The sequence below is a fragment of the Arxiozyma heterogenica genome (genome assembly GCF_036370985.1).
Source record: "Arxiozyma heterogenica strain weizmannii chromosome Unknown scaffold_7, whole genome shotgun sequence".
In the NCBI taxonomy this organism is placed as follows: Eukaryota; Fungi; Ascomycota; class Saccharomycetes; order Saccharomycetales; family Saccharomycetaceae; genus Arxiozyma; species Arxiozyma heterogenica.
In genome coordinates this window covers 578,859-598,890 of record NW_027042660.1, presented here as the reverse complement: position 1 = coordinate 598,890, position 20,032 = coordinate 578,859, and the positions used below count along the sequence as shown (strand labels likewise).

Sequence of the window (20,032 nt, the reverse complement as noted above, 5' to 3'; positions counted from 1 at the left end):
ATCTTAGTAATGATATTAAGAAGTAACTCTTAATATCATACAAGATTAAGAAGAACAACAACAAGAAGTAATAATACTATATCAGGGTTATTAATTAGTGATATATAGGGCTTACGTAAGAGTGTTTATACTTATACTAATTGATATGATCCATCCATTTACATACAACAACTCTTACAGAGACTACCATCATCATTTTTGACCGGCAGCATTTGTGTCTTTTCTTTGCAAATTCATTTGAATACCATATTTTACAAAATGTTACAAAGCAATATTTTAAGTGCATTTATAAATATCACACCAAAAGTTTCAAAAAGTCATAATCAAACAATTGTATATATAATCTTGAATTGTCATTATTATTGGGCGAAGAAAGTATTTACAATATATTAAATATTGTCAAATATATATTTTATTGTATTTGCATGAAAATTCATTAATTGAAGAAAGAGCAACAGTATTTATATAAAGAGACCCTTAAAATTATTTATGGAATTTACTTATTTAAATTCTGTTCTCTACCAAAGATTAAACTTAGGATTATACTTTATTTAGCATGAAGTTAAAAAAATGATATTGTATTTTTTTTCTTTGCAAAAATTTAATTGCCTATCTTATAACTGCAATAGGGACTGGGGAATGGGAGATAATAAAAATTGTGTCACTTATGCATCAGAGAAAAGGATTTGAACTTCATCACTACTCAAAAGGTAATAGACAATAAAGTAATGGATAATGAGGAATCTAAAAACTAGAAATTAGGAATATGTGTAAGATTAGAGCAAAATAAGATAAAGGACTATTTTACAGTATTACAGAAATAGAATAAAAATTGAAGAAAAAACAAAAAGGTGTATGAAGATATGTTTCTGTGAATTCATTGAGAATGTAGAATGATAACAATAATTTAACTGAACCAAAATATGATGGTAAAAATGGTAAAGAAATATATGATGTTATTATATTTTCAAATAAATACTTGGTTTTATTTTAATAACTTAATGAACATAACAATATTTAATAAAGTATTGTTTGGCAAAAATAGGATAGTTGTTTTGTTTAAAGAAATGCTGAAAAAAGCAAAATAAATTTCAACAGTTGCAAAACTTTACAAACCGAATGTAACAGATAATTGTAACACATATATTTTTTTATCTAATTCAACATTTACATATTTTATTTGGATTCGTTACCAACACTGTGCCCAACAGGAAATTGTAAATATTAATTTCTGATGCTCTATTTATTATATTTAAATCACTGAGGCAACGATGTTAGTTTCTATGAATATTTTCTTTATTTACAAAGGTATGCTAATAATGTTAGAGAGTTCTCTAAACTTTGCATGTTTGGTTGTTTGTATCAGTATTGTTTCCTCATTAAACAAAATACCTCTTGACATAAAAGAGTTTAAGTGTAAAAAAACGTTGCAATTTTCTGGCTTCTATTTTGTATTATGTTGTTTTAGCATGTAGTATTACACATCACTATATGTCATACCGATTCATTAAGTGATAGTTCCGCCTCTGAGATATTTTTCTTATCCATTGAATTTGCATATGATGTTGTCTTAAATGGGACAGCTTCTTGTTCAGTAAAGATCATCGATTCGTCATTGTTATTGTCTTGATTGTAGGTTGCATCATTTGTCACTAAGATTTTTTCCCATTTGTTAATAAAATGATACAATTTAGTAATACCAGTAATCTTTCCAATACAATTGCATTGATGACAAAACATTCCTCCAAAACTATATAATTTAATACTACTTAGTCTGATCATCAAAATAATGCCGGATGAAACAAAACCGCCTACTGGTGCTGCAACAAATGCTCCAAATGTGCTCCAATCCCGTGCATACAAACCATTCCAGATCAACAATAATCTGGCTCCTTCTAGTGCTGATTTATAGTAGATAGTACCAAAAATAAATGTAGTTAACAGTCCTCCTAGCCCACCTCCAATAACTTCCCAGGTAGTCCAGTATCCATTTAATTGAGGAAACAAACCAATAATCAATACTGGAATAATACTACTGGATAGCAGATCCACAATTAAGTATATCATAAGAATGTCCTCTGCAATTAAGCCCACAATTACTGTAGGGAACATAATCAACACCACAATTCCACGTACCCAAAGAATTGGTAATCTGTTTCTAAACACATCATTAGAGATCGTGGAAACTAGAGCACTTTGTAAAGAATCAAATGTGCAGGTGGACAGCACAATGACAAAAACTAACGTGAAACCCATCACCCAGCGTGGTAATTGTGCTAAAAGAATATAAAACGCAGACCCTGAGTTTACATCATCTACCTGTATATATCCTGCCCATACAGCGATGAACCCCGTGATACCAATTATACTGACAAAGACGAACAAAATAACAGATGCAATAGAACAGCCAATCATTAAATCACGGTCAGATCTGGATGCAAAGGTTCTAAGCCAGAATCCACTCATAAAAAAATCATTAGTAAATATAGCAATGGTCAATATATAAATTAATTGCCAACCTAATTTACTTTGCTTCAATAAATCAGATGGCCCTATCTTACTTGTGTCAATATGAATGTAGCTGCCCATAGCACAGGAGACGATAATTAAAAGAATAAAAACAATAGTGACCTGAAGAGAATCTGTCAAGAATGATATATTAAATCCACCGACACTAGTATATATTGTCGTAACCACAGCTTCAATAATAATTACAGCGATAGCTTTCATTCCAGTCATTGTTTCCACACAAAATTTTAATGAACTGATTTCACTAACCAGAAAAAGATACACAGTTAAAATAGTGCATGCACTTAGGTACCATCCACAAATAAGACCATATCTATGGAAAACCCATTCAGTCAAAAGAAAACCTTTAGGTGTTCTTCTCCTAATGATAGGACCTAAAAATGCAAACATAAACATAGGTAAAGCACCTGTAATAGCATAGACTAACAGACCCTGTAACCCAGCAATATTAGCAATCTGTGGATATGCAGAAAAGACACCACACCCAAGTGCGGATGCTACAAAATTAAAAGATAATGGTATGGCTTTCTGTGTCCCATTTGCAGCCAAAAATGCTTTTGAATCCCTTTTCCAATATGCTAATGCTGTAGCAGAGAATAATAAAACACCATATGTTGGCCATATAATGGCATTAGCCGCCTTCCATGAAAGGGTATTGGAATCCATCTTTGCAAGATTTAGTTGTGGATTTATCTAACGTAAAAACATATAAAAATGATGTACAAAAATATATGAGATACATAAAGTTAGTTTGATTTTCGGCTCTTTCTTGTAAAGACACAACATCTAGACATTTTACGCACATATGCACACATACATATATTTGTTTGTGTGTTTATATATATATATATAGCAATGATTTACTTACAAAAAATTAACGGCAAGGCTGAACCAGAGAAAAAAGCAATTATAAATCAAAAAAGAATAATAACATTACTCCACATCGAAAAAAAAAATCGGTGTATCGTTGAAAAAACAATATCGAGAGATTCGTTGGTCATCTTCAGAGCAATCAGAGTTACAGAATTAAACTTTCTATAACTTTACTTGTTTTGCTCGTTTTGCTCGTTTTACTCAGTCCTTATACTACATACAGATAAACTTGAAAAGAAGAGATAGAAGAGAAAAGACAAAAAGAAAGATGTACCAAGAATTCTTAGAGTTGTAATTGTGTTAGTTCTATTAGTTACTATTATTATTACTAGTATTATTATTATTATTGTTGTTGTTGTTGTTGTTGCAACATGAGTAATACATGTTTTCCTTAATAGTTCTTCTCATAATAATATATTAATTCTAATAGTTTCCTTCCAAAAGACATATTCTTAATTTAAGAATAGAAAAGAAAAAAAAAAAAAAAAAAAGAATTTTTTTTCAGAGTTTTTTATAAAAAAAAGTAAACAGTAAATGTAAAACAAAACTTGTTCATTTTTTTTAACAAAAGAAAGAGGAGATAAATAAAATGAAAAAAACAATAGCCATATACTTTATATTTTATTATGCATTATACCACAAAAAATAATATCTATGTAACCTAGAAAATCAGGTTTCTGTTGGGTTAATCATATTGTTTAATGGGTTTGGCTGGCTCTTGTTATATGATTAGAATATTTTTATTGGAAATGCAAAAGATTATATATATATAATAATAGTCATGAATAAGTAATCTTAATCCTACTATGAAAAGTTTGAAATTGTTAATTTTGTAATATATGTGCACATATATATTGTATATATAATAAGATATTGCATAACACTTGATAGTATTTTTAAATATTATTGATAGGTGTAGACAGTGTGTTGTTAAAAAAAGTTTGTAATGGATTGTTTTTATTATTTAGAATTAAACTTTGGCTTGTAAATAGCGTTATTAAGCAAAATAGAATGGTGACATAGAATCGAATGAAATATTATGTAGCAACATCAAATCTTATGGGATATTAGAATTATAAGGGCAAAATATTAACATCTTTAAGTCATATAGACTATATATTTCATTCTCGATATTCATAATTACTTTATTTTTATAGAAACAAAAGATAAAAGTAAGAGCAAGGTAATAAATATTAGGATATTTATATACATATAAAAGACGAATTATAATTTAAGAAGTATAGGAAGCTGTTTTTAATTCTAATGATAAAACTTTTTGGTGACACCGTACATAGAGGGTGAATTGAATATAAGTATATTAATGTGATTCATATCTATTATGTAATAAGTATTTAGAAGAATTTATGATATAAATACAATATATTAGTCGTTGAATCATATTCTATATAAAAGGTTCACTTAGAGGAAAAATAACTAGAATACCTATAAATAATCTATTTATTAGTTTAGAATCGAATATCATACAATTTATAAGCGTTTATACATATAATTAATGTTCGTATTTTAATATAAAACTAATAATAACCCTTACATCTAGACTGTAGTTTTTCTCTATTATTATTAGATTAATATCTGTTATAAATTAAGTTGATAGATATAAAAAGAAAAAAAACATAAAAATAATAAGAGGATGCATATGGATTTAATGACAAACAAACTGGCGGAGCCAAGTTTCTTATATTAATCTTAAAATAGTATACATATTTATTCTCATATACAAAGTTTTATCATATATTTGTTATCATATATTTCACTATATCATTTAAAATTAAAATTGGAACAAATAGCTAACTTTAAAAATTGTAAGGGTTTTTATTATCAACCAAAAAAAAATATCCATGATCTTTAACACAGTTCATTTTTATTCAGCATATAGGTACTTTTTTCGAAAAAACTTTTTTATCACAATACTCACATTCTTCTTTTCCACAAAACTATTTTTTTCATACCAAATAATTAGAAGTTCTACATATAAAAAATATTTGATGTAGGACACAAAAGTATATAAAATAGGAAGAACTTTTAGATTTTTGAGCTAAGTTGTACATATTTTTAGAATTGGCTATGTAGTATAACGCACAATGTTATATGTGTCTAGATTTCAGAATACCAAGTGAATTTATCTTATATATTAGTTGTTTTTTTTTGCAGCATTAAACCTGTATCCCCCACATCAAGATTCTTATTCCACTTTTGAAGTGTAGGTTTAGATATCTCCACAATTAAGAAACATACACAATATCTTAGCAGGGACAGTGTTTTTTTTTGTGTTGTGACACAGACGCTCTTACCTAAAATGGCAAGTGTCAGTAATTAAATATTGACACCCTGGCATAAGATAAGAAATGAATACTTATAATCACATGTAAAAAAAACTTAAGGAATGAGAACTGCAATTTTTGAAGTAAATAGAGTTTGATTTTTACCTACCCTTTTCCAAGTTTGGCTATTTTAATTTTTTTTCTAAATAATTTTATACATTATTGTTGTTGTTTTTATTATTATCTTTATTGCTATTTTTTTTTCTCTTTTTTTTTTTTCTTTTATTTCTAATATATTTTTTTGCTTATAGCAATATCTAAATACATATCTTGTTTTAAAAAATTATTTCTAATATAAACTTATAAAAGAGAAGTGTAAACACACTCTTGTTTTCTTTCTTCTACATTTCACTTTTACACTTTCCTCTTGAAAATTTTCCTTGTTAATATTAAGTCGTTCTTTGTACTAACAATAACACAGACTTTTTTTCTGATACGAGGCACTATATATATATCATTTTAGTATCTCAGTTAAAACAAAAAAAAGTTTATTTAAAGAGGTTTCATAGATTTTCACTTATTATTTATTACTAAGGCAATGGTGGTATCTAAATCAGAAGAAATACAATCTAAGATATCTTCAACAAAGAAACATTTATCTAAGTTTAAATCCTTTTTCAAAAATATTAATGTTGAATCTTTCAAAAATGATAACTTCTCTTCAGCAAAAGGTATTAGACCTTTAGTTTTTCAAGAGACTCAATATTTCTCAAATGGAGAGATTATTGAAACAACTCAACCAGATAATCATTTAATTATTAAAGATAAATCCAGAACTTTTTTCAATGTTGAGAGAAAAGATGAACATACACCTGTGGTTGAACAACAATTACGTGGTAGAAGAAGAAAAGAAACAGTGAATAAGATAAAATATTTTTTTAAAGAAAAAATTGCTCCTGTTTTTCAATCTTTTAAGAAAACAGATGATGTGCTAGGTTTGGATATAAAACTGTATGCCACGGCATGCAAAAATTATAAGGTGAGGCAACAAATTAAAAATCTTAAAGAGACAGTATTTGAAATTAAGCAGATTAAGCAACATCTACTAAAAAAAGTTGAAAAATATAACTCAAATTTTGATCCATTAGAATTAGAATACATGGAATTACTGAGTACAGAAATAGATTCACTAAAAACTTTATTACAAAAAAAAAGATTAGAAAAAAGAGCACAAGTAAATAGTCTAGTAGAATTATTATACCGGTTACAATACTTAGGGGAAAACATTGAAGAACATGAAAATGTATTGAAAGTGCAAAAGGAAGAAGACAATGAAAGTAGAGAAAACATACTAAGAGAAAGACATCTGATACTAAGAGAAAGAGAACGGCGAAATGAAAAAACCGAACTATATAAATGGCAATTAGACCAGATTGAAAAGCAAAGGTTGCGTCCCAAGGAAAACGAGAGGCCAATCCTTCATTTTTCAAAAATAAATCCCTGGACAGTAAAAAATGATCTGCTGAGGGATCAGAGTGAGCAAATCTCATCCTGGCAGTTAAGATTTAATTTTTTACAACGTCAAAAACCATCTGTAACCATATGGGAGATACAGAGTGGTGAGGTACCATTGTCAGGTGTTCATCCTCGGACATTACGATATGCACAAGAATATGCAAAAAAATATTATGATATGCAATTAGAAATAGAACAAATTATACAGCAACAAGAACAAGAAAAGCTTCAATTAGAAAGGGATACTGTTGAGTACGTGAAGGCATTCTGGAATACCAAAAGTAGACAAATAGCAAGAGAAATTAAGGAAAGTGAAGTCTTACAGCAATTGATAACATTTAATAATAAGGTTGGAATTCATATATCCAATCTTTATCATAGAATTATTTAGAGTTCCTAACCACAACTCTATATTAGAGCATGCTGAACTGATTTTTTTTTTTCAGAAGAGTTTTATAGTATATAGAGAAGTAAAATTGTTGAATAGTATTCTGGCCAAATATTGCTCATACGATTTTCTTCTGTCAACTCCTCTAGAAATTTTATTAAATCAGATCCATTGTTAGTTCTTCAAATTTACATATCTCCATTATTATTTTTGGTATTATTTTTTAACAGAGACTTCCATCTTCCTTTATATTTAACTTCAATTGTTGTCCTTTAATATTATTTTTTTGTTTGGTAATTTAATATTCAGATTGTTTTTCTCCCTTCTACTACTATCAGCTAAATTAAAATTATACCTAATTTGATATTGGTATATTTAATTGCAGTGGATTTTTTTGCATTTGCTATTCTAGTTTGTTCATTCTTAAATTTCTTTTACCACAATTCTTTGTTGTTGGTTTTATGACACTCCATATCTGTTTTTTTCACTATTGCTAATCTTCATAATACTGACATTTGTCCAGATGATAAGATTTACCATTAGATTCTGAAAATATTGATTGCATAAAAGGATTTATATTGACAATCCTAAATACAATTTAAAGAACCACATAACCCGTTTTCAAACATGCTAACCAAAAATGTTTGTTAGGGTTTTAAATTGTGTTTTGTTGATTATATAAAATAAATTTCTATTTCAGACTGAATATCAGTTGAGTACTCTTCCCTTTTTAAATCATAATAATTAAGAATACTCTATTTCCCCCATCTGCATCTCTCTTCAATCTTCCTTTTTATTTTTTGTATCTATATTGTATTTTGATACAGCTATGTTTTTAATTCAATAATATCTAGTTTATTTTATTGTTTTTTCTTCCATACTCTAGCGATTTATTATTAAGTTTTCACCTAGTTGAAATAAATTATAATATATATATATATATATATATATATCATGTTCAATCTATGGAAATCATAAGTGCATTATGGATTTTCTGGATAAAACGAATATCACAGGAAATTTTAGTTAATATGTCTACGGACCAGCATATGTATGTGTGTATATGTGTGTAAATAACCATATGTTATGTCTTTACAAGAGCAGAGAATCTACCTAGAAAAAAAGAGAGAATTCCAGTGAAAAAAATTTGATAGTACAAGAGAAATTCCCTTTCCCAATAACGATTTTGTCTTGAAGTCAGTAGTTGAATTTAAAAAAGGAATTCCATCCAAAAGGAAATCTTTATAATGAATGATTTGGGTAGATATACAGTGTATACATGCACAATATATTTAGAAATTATAGTTAATGCAAATATAATCAGCCTAACAAACCTTTTCTATTGTTATCCAAAAATCTATTTTGCCTATACCCTTGCAGATTCCGTAACAGAATTGATTCACAAAAAAAGTATAAGTGAGTAATTTTACAAATGTATAGCTACACTTCCTTATAACATGCTTCACCTTTATTTTAATTTAATTGATTAACAATTAACTAGCACACTGAAAAGCATTATTGCTATTTTCTCTTATACTACTCGTCAAACTTTTATATTGAATTAAGCTTTTTAGAATTAACAGGCTAACCAACTTAAAATGGTTTCACTCTCAATATATAGCATGTCGCAGAAACATTAAACATAAAAAAGAATTATATCTAATGGAATTTAAGTATGGTTTTAGTTTAGATTTTAAAATTACCAACAGTTATGATTTTATTAAAATCGAATTAAAGTATGTTCTTAATCATGTAACTCTTGAATATGTTTTCATACTAATAGGATTAGAGGAATTGGCTGTTTAATAAACATGTTTTTCAATTTTCTTGAGCTTATAGACTTAATTGATTGAGGTGCCAAATTAACAAATTTTCTCAACTAAAAATATAACGAATTTAGAAACAAAATTATGGATTTTTGAAAGAAGCCAATTTAATCAATTAATATAATAAAGGACATTAAGATCATACATCTTTCTTTTTGTCTTGGGTGACAAGGTAAAGAAGCAATATAATTCCAAGTTGAATAAAAGAACTATTTTATCTTTATTATCCAAAGAATCTGCCAGTAAGCCAACTGCTTAGTAGAACGAATATGATAAAATATATTAATCAGTTATGCAAAGAACTTGAAAAGAATAGTATTGATGGAAGAGAATACTATATTGATTTAGAATATTGGGTTTACGATTGTAGTCATGAAAAATTTAATAATTACTTCACGTGTAGATATTTATTAAGATGTTATATTTAAAAGTTAAATATCAAAATAATGTCATTATTAAATTCTAAACTTGAATTGCTTTGCCACTACTGGTAAGTATATTTTTAAGCTATGATAGGCTTGAAAGGTTGAATTCGATACTAATTCAGCATGAAGAATTTGATATTGAGAACACTAAAGAAAATGAAATTTTTAATTAGGATAAAAATAGTTCTGATGGTTAAGATAACGAGAATAATACCTCAGCTGAATCAGAACTAAGAGATCAGGAAAAGAAAGTTCTATTTGATAAATTTACTTGTTTAAAATTAGTCTTAATGTTGTTCATTATTTTTCTTTTTTGTTTCTGTTAAAAGTATTGAGAGTTTGTTTATTCAAGATTAACTTTTTATTTATTTATTTTCCTAAAGATTTCCATTGTTTCATGAAAAAGATTCCGACTTTTCTATTATTTTTCAAAAAAACAATACCTTTTATAAAGCTAGAAAAAAATATTACTTATTTTTTTCTGTATTATTAACTATTTTATACATCCTTCATGAGTTCCCTTTGACTGTTGACCTATTAGTTTATCTTCAGGTTATCTCATTGACATTAGAATAAAATGACACACTATGATATATATATATATGTGTTAAAAGTAAGAAACAACATATACAACGTCAAACAGTATAAAAATAATAAAAATTATAAAATAATGATAAATAATATATATATGTATATATGTATATATATAGGAATGTCTTTAATAAACTTAATAAAAGACACATACACCAACTAACATAAGAAAAGACAAAAAAAAGGTTTAATCATATTTGTACATAGAAATGAGACACCTTTTATTCAGAGGTTTCAGTAGAGACAGGTTGAGTTTCTTGTTGTGGTTCAGCTGCTGATGTGGCGGCAGCAGCTTCCTGTTGCTGTTGTTGTTCCTTTTTGAAGGATTCATAGGCAGCAGAGGCTTCTCTGAAGTGTTGTTCGAATAATTCTTCGTTTTCTAATAAAGCAACGACTTCTTGTGGAGTCAAATCTAAGATCATACCAGTGATCTTTCCAGCAGCTTCTTCATCTGGATTCTTGGCTGAGATCTTCTTGTATAATTGTTCTCCTAAAGCTTGTCTTTGCTTTTGTTGGTAGAACTGGTTAGCATTAGCATTGACGGCAGCATTTCTTGGAAATGCACCATGTGGGGCACCATGTGGTGGCATACCATAGTTCATTGGACCATTTCTGAATTGTTGTGGTGGAATACCGTTCATATGTTGTGGGGCTGGTCCGTTAAATGGAACACCTCTTGGTGGCATGACACTATAAAACATTGGTGGCATGAATTGACCTGGGATACCAGCAGCGGCGGCAGCGGCTGCAGCAGAAGCTTGTTGGAATCTCATTTGGTTTCTAGCTTGGATTTGTTGAGCTAATTGAGAACGTCTAACTTCTTTTCTTTGAGCAATGGCAACGTATAATGGTTTACCAGCAACAATTTGTTGGTTCTTTTCTGTGATAGCTTTAGTAGCTTCTTCTGGAGTGGAGAAACATACGAAACCAAAACCTTTAGATTTACCATTTTCAGTTCTCATAACTTTAGCTGAGGTAATGGTACCGAAGGGAGAAAATTCTTGCTTTAATTTTTCATCATCAATAGAATCATCCAAGTTTTTAACGAATAAATTGACACCTTGATATTTGACCATCTTTTCCAATCTAGCAGCTTCATATTGTTTCTTTAAAGTTTGTAAACGTTCATATTTCTTTTGAGCTCTACCAACAAATAATTCTTGGCCTTTAAACTCTTTACCATTTAATTCCTCGACGGCTTTAACAGCATCATCATGAGTTTCATAGTTAACAAAACCGAAACCCTTCAATTTTCCTTCATCGTTCTTTTCTAAAGAAATAGAGGTAATGTTACCCATCTTACTGAAGTATTCTTTGAACTCTTCTTCAGTGGTATCTAATGGTATGTTCTTAATGTAGACGTTTGTGTAATTGGCTCTTGTTTCTTCTAATTGAGAATCACGTTCTTTTCTGGAAAGGTGTGGGGCGACATAGATTTCTTGGCCATTTAGTAACATACCATTCAAAGCATCGATAGCTTCTTTAGCGGCAGATTCGTCTTCGAAGTGAACAAACCCAAAACCTTTAGATTTACCATTTTCATCAGTAGCGATCTTAGAAGATAAAATGTTACCAAAGACAGAGAAAGTGTCATACAAGGCCTTGTTGTCAATATCTGGGTTCAAGTTCTTAATGAAGATGTTACCACTACCTTTCTTTCTTAAGGATGGATCACGTTGGGACCACATGATACGACATAACTTACCTTTGATTGGGGTATAATTTAATTTTTCAATAGCAGCTTTACCAGACTCATGGTCACTGAAATTAACATAGGCATAACCCAGAGAGGTCTTAGTGACTGCATCTCTGCAGACACGAATGGAAGTAACTGATCCAATTGGAGAGAAGATGTCATATAATAGAGCTTCAGAGACAGAAGGATCTAATTCACCAACGTATAAAGAAGTTGGTGCATTTTCACTGCTTGGGGTTTCAGAACCAGATGGAGTAGCAGAGGTTTCCTTTGATTCTGGTTGATCATTAGAAATCTTTAAGTTTTCTAATTGTTCTGCAGTTTTATCAGTAATATCAGACATTTTTTTATTTGGTTAATCTTGTCTTATTCAATAAAGGAGTTGATTAATTTCTAATAAAAAAAGTTTCTTTTCGAGTGAAAATGGATGGACAATCAGATCAAGTTGTTAAGTATAATCTCTTGCCTTTTTTTATTTTATTTTATGAGTTATTCAATAGAGAAAAGAATATAACAACAAAATACAGTTACACACAATATAGGATCTAATTTAATACAATAATTCAAACAAAATAAAGAAAGAATATTGATATTAAACGATTGGATATAAAAGAAAAACCCACAAATGTAATAAATATATTTTTATTTGGATATAAATCTCTCTAAATGAAGAATTGATTTTTTTTTTAAAAAAGTTTTTTTTATATTTTTTTTATTTTTTTTGTTGATAGTTTAATATACGTTTGATAATTTAGTTGAAGTAGATATCACTAAACTGTCAAATGTATTTTTTAGAGTATTGCTCTTTATAATAAATAAAAAAAAAAAAGAAAGGATATAAAAAGTTATGCCTTCTTAGGGTAAAATAGGAACGATAACAAAGTGACAGTAGATTGTGAATAGAATACAGAAAGGATTGTATAATAAGAATACATAAAATAGATATAAAAGATAAGAGTAGTAAATGAACGGAAATCGATTTCAGAATAACCAAAAAGGTAAATGAACCCAAGAAACAAACAGATAAACAAACAAACAAGCAAGTAAGCTTTTTTGTCTTTAAACGTTAATGTGTTAGTTGTTGTTGAAAAGAAGTTAAAAAGAAGAGAGCAATGATCTTTGGTTGTCCTTTTCCTTTCTCCAAATGTAGCATCGCAAATTTTTCACTTTGATGATTCTTCGCAGACAAACAAAACAAAATAGAAAAAAAAAAAGAAACGAAGCGAAAATTTTTTTTGTTTTTCTACTGTGGATCACTATGTACGAAAACTGTCATATTGGTCAACAGAATGTAATTATAGAGGAAATGAAAGTACAGATATCAAAATACATAGATCCAGAGATCTGTGGCTTTGTGTAATCTCATTTCTATCTTCTATCAATAGTGATGTCTTACATCACACAACGAAAGAACCGCTTTTTGAAAAAGAATACATTTTGGGTAATAATTATCATAATAAGATAAAAATAATGAAGTAAAATAATATATACACAACAGTTCATATCTGAACATAAAAGTACTTATCATCGTATACTATAATCTTTTTTTATTTTCTTGATGCCTGCAAAGTTATAGGTTACATTATATGTCTTTATTTATTAGCTGCACGAATTTTATCATACATTGCCATCAATTTAGAACTTTTCACAGATGCAGGCCAGAAATTGGATGCATACGACCATAAATGTTTCTTGAATTTATCTGGTGATGTTCCATGAGATGATTTATTCTTTTCACTTTCTATATGATTACCGATATTTGTTAATTCAGTTTTCAATATTTGTGCCCACTCTTTACGGTCTAGGCCTTTACCACCACGTCTTAATCTTTTTAATGATACTCTAACTGCACTCATTGTATGACGGCAATCATCTTCATCCATACTATCATATTCCTTTTCATGGACAATATTATTGGTGTTAGTGGTTGTATTAGAAGATATGGTATTGATTGAAGTAGATGAATTAGATCTAGATTGTTGTTTCATTGCTAAAGCTGGACCCTTAGGTAATGGTTTTAATTTTTTAATGGATGGAGACGTCGATGTATTTACATCAGCATGATCATCTTTATTCTTATTTGTCGACTTTCTAGCTCGTTTCCTCTTGGGTCCGGTTGGTAAATCACTATTGGCTTTATTCGTATTTATATTAGAAGCTGAAGTTGTGATACTTGAAATAGTGTTTGGACTGATATCAGTACTGGAGGCACCCGTAGCAGTATTAGTAGTAGGTGTAGTAATAGCTGTTGGTGTGTTACCTGTAGTGTTGCTACTATTGGATGTAGAAGTAGTGTTACTACTATTAGCTACAGGAGAAGTGTTGTGATATGTATTAGTAGATTCATCATTAGATGGAATGATGTTGTTTGTACTCATAGAATCTTTCAAGAGAGTTATTAAATAATCTATTCTTCTACCTAAATGAATACCTCCAGGAACCTTCTTGGATGACCCCGTTATACCTTTACCCCTTTTAACGAGAACTGCAGAGGATTCTTTGGAATCTAACGGCTTCTCAGTTTCTTTAGTTTTATTTTTCACGACAATTTGAGAATCATTTAAGAATATCTTATCGGATAATCCCAAGAATGGATCATCTCTTATTTGACTCCATGAACCATATCCATACTTATAAACACCAACAAGTAATTTTTCATCATCCTCTTTATTCCAACTACAACTCCAATTTTGTACAGGTTTAGGATGTTTCTTATTTTCTAATGTAAATTTCAGTGGATCTTCTTTAAAATGCTTACTAATATAGTCTTTTAATGTCTTTAAATCTTGTGCTCTATTAACAAATGTCTCGGCATTAAGGGACTTAACACCCATATATTCGAAGAACGCAACTTTCTTTTCCCTTCTTTTGGACGATAATCTAGACAGGGGATTGTCTTTCTCTTGTTTAGAAATATCAATTTCACCTGATTTAATCTTATTGCGATATTCAGCAGCCTCTTTTTCCAAATTCTCCAAAATAGTATTACGTTTTTTTTCTTCAGTGGAAACAACATCCTGGGCTACACTTAGCATTTCAGAGTAAATTTCTTGGTATTTGTCAATTGATCTAACAGGAAGAGTGCCATCAGCAATAAGACTTTCAAAAAGATCTGATAAGTCACCATATTTCAAATCAGCTTTATACAAAGCACGAATCTCATTGTCACCAATAGCGTTTAAATCATTAGCTCTGGCTCTTCTTCTTGATCTTGATCTTCTCTCATCATCTGAACCTGATATATCGGAATCATCAGCTGTATTACTCTCTCCATTAACACTATTTTTTATCCTTCTTAATGCATTGTTTCTTCTATTCATCATATTTAATTGTTCTTTCACATATTCCTCATCCTTACGTCTAATTTCTTCATCCTGAAATTTCTTCAAATCTTCTTCAGGGATAATATCATCCCAATCAACATCCGCTTTATAATCTGTAACCTCAAATTGCTTTAAAAACTCCTCACCACCCAGATGAGATTCACCTAAATCAGGCGTGGTTACATGATCTTCTGCATGATTCAAAACATCATCTAAATTCAAATCTTCTAATTTCTTTTGATTGTCTTTGGCAGCAAACATGTTTCCAGCACCAAATTTTAAAATTTCTGATAATTCCCCTGCTGATGGTTCATTTTTTTTAGTATATTTCTTACCATCTGTAACACCCAACGATATAATTGCATATTCCAGGATCATCTTTTTACGAGCCCTTTCTAATACTTCTTCCTCAACAGTATCTTTAGAAACTAATCTATACACCATCACATGATTCTTTTGCCCAATACGATGTGCTCTAGCCATAGCTTGTAAATCTGCTTGTGGATTCCAATCAGAATCAAAAATAATAACTGTATCTGCAGTCATTAAATTAATGCCTAGCCCACCAGCTCTTGTGGATAATAAAAACACATCATCATTGGAACCGGGTGCATTAAAATGATCGATTGCAATTCTTCTTTGAGCTGATGGTACTGTACCATCTAATCTTTGGAAATTAATGCCTTTAATCGAAAGATAGTCACCTAATATATCCAACATTCTAACCATTTGAGAAAAGATTAATACACGATGTCCATCTTTTTTTAATCTCGTTAAAAGCTGATCTAATAGAACCATTTTACCTGATGACATAATTAATCCTCTAAGAATATTTTCACGAGACATAGTACCGCCACCAAATTTTTCTAGAACACGTTCTTCAGCATTGTCAAAAAGATATGGATGATTAGAAGCTTTTTTCAATTCATTCATGATATTCAGTAATGAGAAGTGACCACCTTTAGCGCCAGCAGTCAATGCACTGTAATTTTTTGTAAGAATATTCTTATAGTATTCAGTTTGGATATCAGATAATTCAACACGTAGAATACGTTCTGTTTTAGATGGTAAGGATTTTTCAACATCTTTTTTTAATCTACGTAAAATGAATGGTTGAAGTCTTGTATGTAAATCTCTAATATATTCTTCTTGTTTCTTATCTTGATTTTCAAAATCAATTTCTTGATCAATAGTAAATCTACCAGGCATCAAGAAATTAATTAAAGCTGCTAATTCTTTAATGTTATTTTGCAAAGGGGTACCTGTGATAAGTAGTCTATTATTCACCTTAAAACTATTTAACGATTCATACAATGATGATTCAGAATTTTTTAATCTATGTGCTTCATCAACAGCTAAGTATTGCCATTTAATGGAACCCAGTTGTTCTCTATCCTTTAAAATATATTCGTATGTGGTCATTAATACATTAAATTTAATAAATTTCTTTCCCTTTACTTGTGGGTTAGTATAGAATTCATAATCTCTTATAATTTCCCTTGATTTTTGATTACCCATATAACAAATACAATTTAAGTCTGGAGCCCACTTAGCAAAAGTTTCTTGCCATGCAGGCATAGTAGATAGGGGTACTACAATTAAATGAGGACCATTTTGCCTTCTACTATATATCAGCCAACTGATAAAAGAGACTGTCTGTACAGTTTTACCCAAACCCATTTCATCAGCAAGAATACCATTATCGTTCTTTGACCACAAAAATGCCATCCAATTAATACCTGTTAGTTGGAAGTCTCTTAATTCACCACCTTTTATATATGATGGCTGTGAATCCAATTTTTCAAATTTTGGTCTATTAGAATTATTATAATTACTAGAATATTGTGGTAATATCTTAGAATTAGATCTTTGTTGGAAATTTTTAACTTCTTCAGGGCTTAATTTAACAATATCATTTGCATTTTCCCATGTAGCTTCATCATAATTCAAACGCCGCCATTTCACTAAATATTGTAATTCATTATTGCCATTATCTGTAGAAACTCTTTGACTACTAATAATTCTCTCAGGTATTGAATACTCTTCAAATTCATCAAGACGTCTTTCACGGTCCATATCCATTAATTCTAGATCTTCACGAGTCAAATAGGGATCCATTCTAATCTCTTTATCCTGAATGATATACTGTTTACAATAATTATCTAATCTTTTCAAACCACGCATTTTAGGGCCCAAAGATTCATACGATTCCCATGTATTATGTAGATGGGATTGATCAGCCCATTTAATCAAAAATTCATACCATTTCTTGCATTGATTCAGATCTGGAATTATATTATCGGGGTGATATTGTCCCTGTTTCATTCTATGATCAATCACCATGTCAATACTATGAAGTTCTTGTGTTTGTGATGCTGGTGTCATAGATTGATCTCTATCATAATTATCACTATCCAAATTTTCATCATCTGCACCGGTTTCGTCAAAGCTATCATATTCAGACTCTAATAGATCATCATCATCAGAAATATCCACATTATAGTTGACAGTTTTATTATTATTACGCGCTGAAAATCTGGTTGGAAGCCTCTTTAGTTCTTTATCTTCATTACTGATTTTATGTTCATTCGAGACTTTTTTATTGTTTCTAGCCTTTTTGGCTGACACATTTTTTCTGTTCTTCTTTCTTGTGTTTGTTTCATAATAGTCTATATCATCGTCATCCACTATAAAATCATCTTCATTTACATCTTCTTCATCTTCATTCATTAAATCTTCATCTTCATACAGATCAGATTCATTGTCATAATCATTATCGTCATTACTGTCCTCAACATCCGTGGTTTTCTTTCTTCTTCTTCTGCCTATGGTAACATCATCATCATCATCATCATCATCATCATTGAAAGTATAATGGTGTACTGCGGTTCGTCTATGTGACCTCCTTAACCCATACAATTCCGGATTTTTTAGAATATCGTTCTCGAAATCGGAATCTATAGCAGTTGTGCCCATTATATATACATAAATATATATTACGTGTTAATAGTCAAGTAAATACAAATTGGTGTACTTGTATTTGTGTTTAATAATAATGTCTTTATGTAATAGACATTAACTGAATTTTATCAGATATAAAATGATTGATAGTTTTTAAAGGTACAAGATATGAAATTGGATATCTCAAAAATCATAAGCACACAAGTAAAAATTTAATTTTTTCTTTGTTCTTAATGAATTGTTTGTATTTTTGAGACCAACCCAAAGAGAAACGCGAGACATATTCGAATAATATTTTTTTTTTCATTTTATTTCTTTTTCGTTTCTTGACGGAATGCGGAGTTAACCATAGACGGAAAAAAATTCCGTAAGAACTCTTTTTTTTTTGTATTGGTTAGTTCACTTTCATTTCAGTAAGCTCCTTTAAAGTCATCACAGCGAATGTTTTGATCTTTATTATCTGTATAAGCAGTATTAATAATATAAAATATGTGTAGGGAGGGATGAAAGTAAAAGGTATTAGAAAATTTAATATCTGTATATCCACTCAAAGCAACTAGCTGCATTATTAGAAAGAAGTACAGTAAAAGGAAAACAAAGATATCAACTAATAATAAAGGTTATTGTGTGATGACTCAAAATAAAGATGGATTATGGGTTTTGGGGTATGGCTCTTTGATATACAAACCACCTCCACATTATACGCAAAGGATTCCTGCATTGATATATGGGTATATTCGTAGATTTTGGCAATCGTCAATTGATCACAGGGGTATTCCAGAAGCACCAGGTCGTGTAGTTACCTTAATACCCTATGATGATGTTATGAATGATCCCAAATACCGCACTGATGTAGAAAAATACTATCAAAATCATAATAGAGAACTAAAACACGATGATTTAACCACACTAGGTGTGGTATATTATATTCCACCAGAGTATTCAGATGAAGTGAGACAATATTTAGATATTCGAGAACAGAATGGATATACTTTGCATACTGTTTCCGTGCATCTATATCCAAATGAATCACAACGTGAAGAATTGGCTGAATCTCTGTCACATTTAGAAAAAGATCCTGTTACTGGTTGTCAAATTTTGCAATCATCAGTTTATGTCGGGATAACAGATTCTAGTTCGAATGAAGCTTTTGTTGGCCCTGAAGATATTGAAGATACGGCTGTAGTAATAGCTAAAGCAGTAGGGCCAAGTGGATCTAATTATCTTTATTTGAAAATGTTATATGATTCATTGGCGGCTATGTATAAAGACGGAGAATTTGTTGGAGATAACAGTTACCGTAAAGACATGTATTTAGATGTTTTAATGGATAAAGTAGAAAAATTATTAAATGAATAGATGGATAAAATGATAGGTATATTACAATAAAAATGTATAATCATTATACAACTTGTCATATACAAATATATATATATATATATGTTCTTGCTGCGCTTAGTTAGATTGTACATCTTTTCCCTCTGGTCACACTCTTTTTTTCGATATATATATATATTTTTTTATCAATACACTTAGATAGTTATTTTTTAAAAGTTAGGGTACTAAAGGAAAATAGTAAATTATGTACCAGCTAAGAGTAGGGTCCTGAAGAAAAATCTATAA

General features: G+C 29.7%; 5 protein-coding genes across 5 annotated transcripts; 2 read left to right on the top strand and 3 right to left on the bottom strand.

Annotated features, from left to right (window-relative positions):
• Window positions 1-1,494: 1,494 nt before the first annotated feature.
• Window positions 1,495-3,195, bottom strand: PWA37_004917 (uncharacterized protein; the record flags this gene model as incomplete). The annotated part of the gene is made up of 1 exon (XM_064861381.1): window positions 1,495-3,195. The coding sequence occupies one exon, from the start codon at window positions 3,193-3,195 to the stop codon at window positions 1,495-1,497; it is 1,701 nt and encodes a 566-aa protein (XP_064717058.1).
• Window positions 3,196-6,282: 3,087 nt separating this feature from the next.
• On the top strand, window positions 6,283-7,590 carry PWA37_004916 (uncharacterized protein; the record flags this gene model as incomplete). Its single annotated transcript, XM_064861380.1, has 1 exon — window positions 6,283-7,590. One exon carries the CDS (start codon window positions 6,283-6,285, stop codon window positions 7,588-7,590), a length of 1,308 nt encoding a protein of 435 aa, XP_064717057.1.
• A 3,060-nt stretch (window positions 7,591-10,650) lies between these two features.
• On the bottom strand, window positions 10,651-12,468 carry PAB1 (polyadenylate-binding protein; the record flags this gene model as incomplete). The annotated part of the gene is made up of 1 exon (XM_064861379.1): window positions 10,651-12,468. One exon carries the CDS (start codon window positions 12,466-12,468, stop codon window positions 10,651-10,653), a length of 1,818 nt encoding a protein of 605 aa, XP_064717056.1.
• A 1,249-nt stretch (window positions 12,469-13,717) lies between these two features.
• CHD1 (chromatin-remodeling ATPase CHD1) lies at window positions 13,718-18,424 on the bottom strand (the record flags this gene model as incomplete). Its single annotated transcript, XM_064861378.1, has 1 exon — window positions 13,718-18,424. One exon carries the CDS (start codon window positions 18,422-18,424, stop codon window positions 13,718-13,720), a length of 4,707 nt encoding a protein of 1,568 aa, XP_064717055.1.
• Window positions 18,425-19,039: 615 nt separating this feature from the next.
• Window positions 19,040-19,768, top strand: GCG1 (gamma-glutamylcyclotransferase; the record flags this gene model as incomplete). The annotated part of the gene is made up of 1 exon (XM_064861377.1): window positions 19,040-19,768. One exon carries the CDS (start codon window positions 19,040-19,042, stop codon window positions 19,766-19,768), a length of 729 nt encoding a protein of 242 aa, XP_064717054.1.
• Window positions 19,769-20,032: the final 264 nt, after the last annotated feature.